General features: G+C 43.2%; 1 protein-coding gene across 1 annotated transcript in view; it reads right to left on the bottom strand.

Annotated features, from left to right (window-relative positions):
- Nucleotides 1-852: 852 nt before the first annotated feature.
- GDI2 (GDP dissociation inhibitor 2) overlaps nt 853-6,000 on the bottom strand; it is a 29,584-nt gene continuing 24,436 nt past the window's right edge. Inside the window, exons 8-11 of the mRNA XM_044989625.1 lie at nt 4,028-4,199; nt 2,375-2,519; nt 1,918-1,972; nt 853-1,830 (exon numbers count right to left, since the gene is read on the bottom strand). Of these exons, the coding sequence (XP_044845560.1) occupies nt 1,675-1,830; nt 1,918-1,972; nt 2,375-2,519; nt 4,028-4,199 (528 nt within the window). The 3' untranslated portion in view covers nt 853-1,674. The remainder of the gene's footprint in view (nt 1,831-1,917; nt 1,973-2,374; nt 2,520-4,027; nt 4,200-6,000) is intronic.

Genomic DNA, 6,000 nt, shown 5'->3' with positions numbered 1-6,000 from the left:
AAATCCTGTGGCTTCAGCCTGATCACCCGACACCTCAGGCAGACTGGTGACAAATCCGTTACATCAGTGACAAGCCTCCTATCACTTCCTAACCAACACATCCACTGAGTGTTCTGAGTGTTGCTTTACAAGCTCCCATCGAGGTCTGAGTAGCAGTGTATAGCTTTAGTCCAACACGCTGTGCCGTACCCTGCAAAGCTTGTTCTGGTAAATGCAGGATTACTTTGTGCGAACATGGAAATGAGAAGTACTAAGAGATCTGGCTAAAGTTTGAAGTACCCCCATCAAAAGGAGACCCATGAATCTTTAAAACAGCCAACGCTTGTTAATGGGCATCAAGTTAAACAGGAGTTTGCAGTCCAGAACCAAGGTGATGCTGTGCTGTTTTCAACTGCAACAGTGGTACTTGAGGGGCAAATGAAAGTAGTCAGCCCTGGCAAGACAGCATAGAGTGTCTAGGAATTTGGCTGCACACCAAGCTGTTGAACTTCCCGCTTAGTTAGAGAGAGAGGATAGGACCAAGTAAGGCCTGAAGTGTTTAGCCCAGGTGCTACAGTGCCCTCCATGTATAGTGATTGATCTGCTCTACTCCCCTACTGCTGGTTAGTAGGGACAGATTGAATGTCCATGAGATGGGCTTACAGCTTGCATGGTCATCAGCTGCTCTGAAAGTAAGTGCACAGCAGCTTTGAAAGTCAAGCCAAGGATGTTTAAGTCCATTGTTTTCCCATGTATTTGAATGGTTGAATTCCAAGCCATAGACGCTTCACTCTCTGGCAGGCATGCATCTTTTAAGATCTTAAGCAGACGCTATTTGTACAAAGTGGAGTGAATCAGACCAGAGCAGAGGACTAGTTTCCAGAATTTGGTTTTACTTTGCAGTACAGAAATCATTTGAGCCTTTTCAAGAGACATCAGAAGCTCTGTCATATCAATACTGCAGTGCAGTTTGGTCCATCCAAAAAGCCACATGGGATACAGAAAATACTTTGACATCATGCCTGCTTTGTAATTTGTTCTCTCAATTTTATTAGATTGACACACAAAGGAACCTTAGGCACAGTTGTCCCAACTGATGTAAACAGTTTTAGAAGCTGAAGGGTGGGTTAGGTTCTGTGCCTAAAACTATGCCAAACATTTGCTGCTACAATAGATGTGGGCTTTGTCCATAATACAACTTGCCACAAAGTTAAGATTGATGGGAAAGACTTTAGGGATGCTGTCCACAATAATGGAGTGCTCAGTTTAGAGTTTTCTTGGTATCAGGTCTGAATGGCATCTGTCAAGTTCACTGATCCACCAGAAGCACATAATTGGGAAATGGTTTACAAATGATTAAAAATACAAAGGTAACGGGTCAATGAGTTATTTCAGTTTGCACCAAAGTCTAGGTCCGCAAAAAAAAAAAGTTCAGTAGTCTGCTTTTTGCTTACAAGGTTAGTGAATAGTTAAATCAGTGTCAGTAATTAGCCAGATTCTGGACAGCAGCCCTACTAGAATGAAATTAACACATGATATCCCAAAGGGGAGCATTTACCAGTGCAGTACTCTTCAGTCTCTCAGAGATGTGATTACAAAAGCAGGCCTTACAATATTGAGTTTCATACAGAGTTCATTAAAGTTCCTTATATTCATATTAGCCGATTTAATTTCTCCTAATTAGACATTAGCTCATTACTGCTGCTCCTGCTCCCCATAGATATCGTTTTTCTTGCGTTTCATCTCTTCAAAGTCGAACTCTGATCCCATCATCCTCTTATAAATATCTTTGATGTCATCACACGTCGTCTCAAAGTGAGTGGTAGCATCGTAGGTGCGAGAAATAAAGATCTGGAAAATAAGTTTTCAGGCTTAGTGTCTGGAGATTCTCCCCTTACACGGACACACCAATTTGATTGTTTGCCATTTCATACTAACCTGGCTTTCGGTTCCCAAGTCAGTTGGGGCAAACAGATCACTGATGCTAACAAACCTATGAGAGAAGACATATTTCAGAAACCTCTCTAATCCCGGCACCTCAGTGAAAGGTGAACGAATACAGGAGCCAGGTAACTTGTAATATGATCAAATGCCAAAGCCCTACAGCAAGAAGCGCACATGAGAAGGTTTTTGGTGCTAGGGCAGAACATTGGAGTAGTTGTCTTGGGTGGGAGGGAGTAGGCTGAGTGAGTATTCTGATGACAGATACATCCACTCCTACTGGCCTTCCAGTCTCCCTCATCTGCCCCATGACCTCTCAAGGTCAGAATACAACCAGAAGACACCCAGATTTGTCTTTGTGTAGCAAGTCATAGTGAACTAGTCCACTGTGCTAGTTGAGTGACCACTAATGCATATGAGCTGCTAGATTGCTGATGCGGGGCGGAAAGCTTACTTCTGTTCAATGGGTTCCAAGAGATCTAAGGCAGGTTTGATTTCTCTCTCTGGATCGCCTGTTTCCACAGTAGTACTAACGATGGCTATGTACTTCCCTTGCGCTGCCACGTTGTGTGCAGAGGAGATCATGCAAACGTAGATGTCTAGAAAAACATTAAAGTAACGAAAGTTGATCTACAGCACATGCCAATTGAGAAGAGCTAGGAGATGCTGATAGTGACTTTGGCTGTGAGCTGACTCACCCACCTAGCTGCACACATAGCTGGGCCATGTCGATGTGCATTCACATTTGTTTCCCTTTTTCCTCCTAGAACTTGCTGCATTTGAATCTTGCCTGAGATCCAGTTTTAGTTTGTTGGGACAAGGATTTACATGTAATTCAGACCTCTACATATATCAAGCCCTTGGCCTAAGTGTATAGGGGGATTTTAGATGAAACCCCCTAATTTCAAGGAGTTTTTACACCCAGTAGAGATCTCTGGTCACACAAACCCCCATCAGCTGATTGCACTAGGAACAGAATTCAGCCCTCTGCCTCCACTGCTTGAGCAAAGGACAACAACTGACAGACAGGAGAAGAGGTGTCCCTTCTCATCAGGCCAATCAACTGAGTTGCAAACCAGACAGCTCCAACTACATCCAGTATTGGGCAGCTATGTATAAGCCAGTACATCACAAGCCTTCAAGGAAGTTTCTGGTATAAAAGTGTTCCCAGATCCAAGTGAATTAGAAGCAGCAAGTTTCACATTCTGGCTCATGCCTGTGCACAGTACTGGACTGCAAACACCTGGAGGCTTTGGATTCAGACAAGGGATTGAAGTATGAAAGCCTAGGGGCCTAAAATCAGTCTGAAATAGAAACTTCACCTAAACCTTTTAGTTTCTCATGTAGCACTACTGGCACTTGGTGCTTCACATACAGAGGTCCCTGCCTAGATTATGGGAGGGTGGCAAACAGCTCAAACTTGGGTCCATAAACACTTGGACATCTTATGCATGCTGGGGAGAGTGATGGGCTTTGCATGCCTAAATGATACCATCACCTGCAGAAACAGCCAACAGCTGTCTTCCTCAGGAACCAATGCTGCTTCCACAACGGAAAGAACTAGGAACTAGTGTGGGGGAGCAGGAGTCCAGGAATTACTGCCACCCGATGCTGAGACAACATGGAGCAGGAGTGGAGAGCGCACATTGCCTCAGGCAGCAAAGCATTGGAAAATTAGAGAGGAAGCTGAACTGAACATGAGACAGGGATCTCAACTGCATAATGCACCCACTTCATTAAGGCTGCACATGTGCAGCCATGTTAGCATTCTTTTCCCCAGTAAGAAATCCTGCCTTTGCCAAGTGTGGGATCAGGAAGGGAGCTAGAGGACCCCAAGAAGCAGCACATGTGCGAGCCATTAAAAAGGGAGGTGATCATGTTCTTTGGGAGGGTGGCTTCATTACCAATTGTTTAAATGTTTTCCTTGATGACTGATCAAGTTCATTACTTGACAGAAGCCTGAGACTTTAAGTGGACTTGCCTCCGCTGGGCCAAATGAAATTGGCATGCTCATTAAATCCACAGTAAGTGCAGACAGATAGTCTATAGCAACACCTACTTATGCACTGACAGGCTAAGCTTTTACCAGCCACTCTTCCCCACACACCTGATTTCCGGTTGACCTGATTCTGTGGAATGATGATCTGGCAGGAATTGGCATCATTTGTGTTCTTGATTGGGTGGTTTAAGATACAGATGACTCGAATCACTAGGCCAACTTTTGTTACACGATCTGGGACGTAACTGGGATCACAGATGAGTTGTTTGCAGCGAGCAACCTGCCAAGGACAGAAAGTACAAACTTGCATTCCTCAGACTGGAAGAATAGTTTTCCCAGGTGTTCTCAAGCACAGAGTAGCCTCTTAGCATCTCTAGTCAGAACTGATGAGACGCACTGCTGCTCACCAGCAACAAACTATTTTAGATTTAGTTCTAAAACTAAATCTAGGTGGTTGTTTCCAGTAGATTAGCCTGACAGTTTAGTGCAGTGTCAGATTTTCACAGCAGAGAAGTAAAAGCCCCCAGTATTACAAAGTATTCCATTTAGGAGCGATTTTCCTCCACCTTCAGTAGGAGATGGGTTTTTCACCATCTGCTATAAGCCATAGTTTGTACATGACATTTCAATACAAGTCATATGCAACTTTACAAGCAAACACTTACATTTTTCTACACTTTTGAGCTATATGCATGAACTATTGAAAGGTTACAAGTTAATACATGCTGCAAAGCTTGGTTTCCTTAATCCAGATGTTTGTCTAGTGTATATTGTGCAATCTTATGGATGTATCAATAGTAAGAATGTAGGGACATTGAACAAGAATTGCCCCATCAGCATCAGAGGGATTAAGGTTATGAATGCATGTGTCTAGTCAGTGAGGCCACCTGGAAATTTGGAAACAGAATTTGAGCACAAGTTAGATATTTGGTCTATACAGCATCCGTCATTTGTAGAGTTTTATTTGGATTCACCCTGGTATGAACAACTGTGCCATTTTTCAATGATTTGAAGATTAAGAGGTATCTGTATTATAGAGATGGTTAGCCAGCGTGACAAATTCAACTCGCCCTGTAAAATTGCAAGCCAACTGGCAGATGAGTGAAGTGTATTTAGAGCTTCCATCAGATATGGGCAAGTAGATTTTCTGCTTGGGCTGGTAAATGCTGATAGTTGTGCAAGGCTGATTTACTGTGTATCTGGGGAAACAGTAAGGAAATTCAGTGCCAGAAATATACAAGCAACTAATGCATCTTAAGGCCAAGGGCAGAGTCAATTTTAGATTTAGGTTAGATGCACTGACAGCTGTAAGGAAAGGTGTCTCGTTTTGATTGACCTGCCTCCTCAGCTTTCAAGGAATACAACAATCCTGACATAGAGCCAGAGTGAAGATTTAGGATAAAATCCCTCTGAAGTTATTTTCTAAGTCTACTTCAAGTAACATAAGAACATAAGAAAGGCCGTACCGGGTCAGACCAAAGGTCCATCTAGCCCAGTATCTGTCTACCGACAGTGGCCAATGCCAGGTGCCCCTGAGGGAGTGAACCTAACAGGCAATGATCAAGTGATCTCTCTCCTGCCATCCATCTCCATCCTCTGACGAACAGAGGCTAGGGACACCATTCTTACCCATCCTGGCTAATCGCCATTTATGGACTTAGCCACCATGAATTTATCCAGTCCCCTTTTAAACATTGTTATAGTCCTAGCCTTCACAACCTCCTCAGGTAAGGAGTTCCACAAGTTGACTGTGCGCTGCGTGAAGAAGAACTTCCTTTTATTTGTTTTAAACCCGCTGCCTATTAATTTCATTTGGTGACCCCTAGTTCTTGTATTATGGGAATAAGTAAATAACTTGTCCTTATCCACTTTCTCAACATCACTCATGATTTTATATACCTCTATCATGTCCCCGCTTAGTCTTCTCTTTTCCAACACATGAAGTTCACCTGTTTAGATTTTCTTACTGTCTTTTTTACCACATCACTCCAGTGGCACAGCTTTGGGAGCTTAAAAGCCACATTAAGATTGAGTCAAAAATTCTGGCAAGTTTACAATCTGATAGCTCAACCTAGTTTGCG

Source organism: Mauremys mutica, chromosome 1, assembly GCF_020497125.1.
Source record: "Mauremys mutica isolate MM-2020 ecotype Southern chromosome 1, ASM2049712v1, whole genome shotgun sequence".
Taxonomy (NCBI): Eukaryota; Metazoa; Chordata; order Testudines; family Geoemydidae; genus Mauremys; species Mauremys mutica.
Note: the sequence above shows the minus strand (reverse complement) of the source record. Positions and strands in the feature narration are given on the sequence as shown.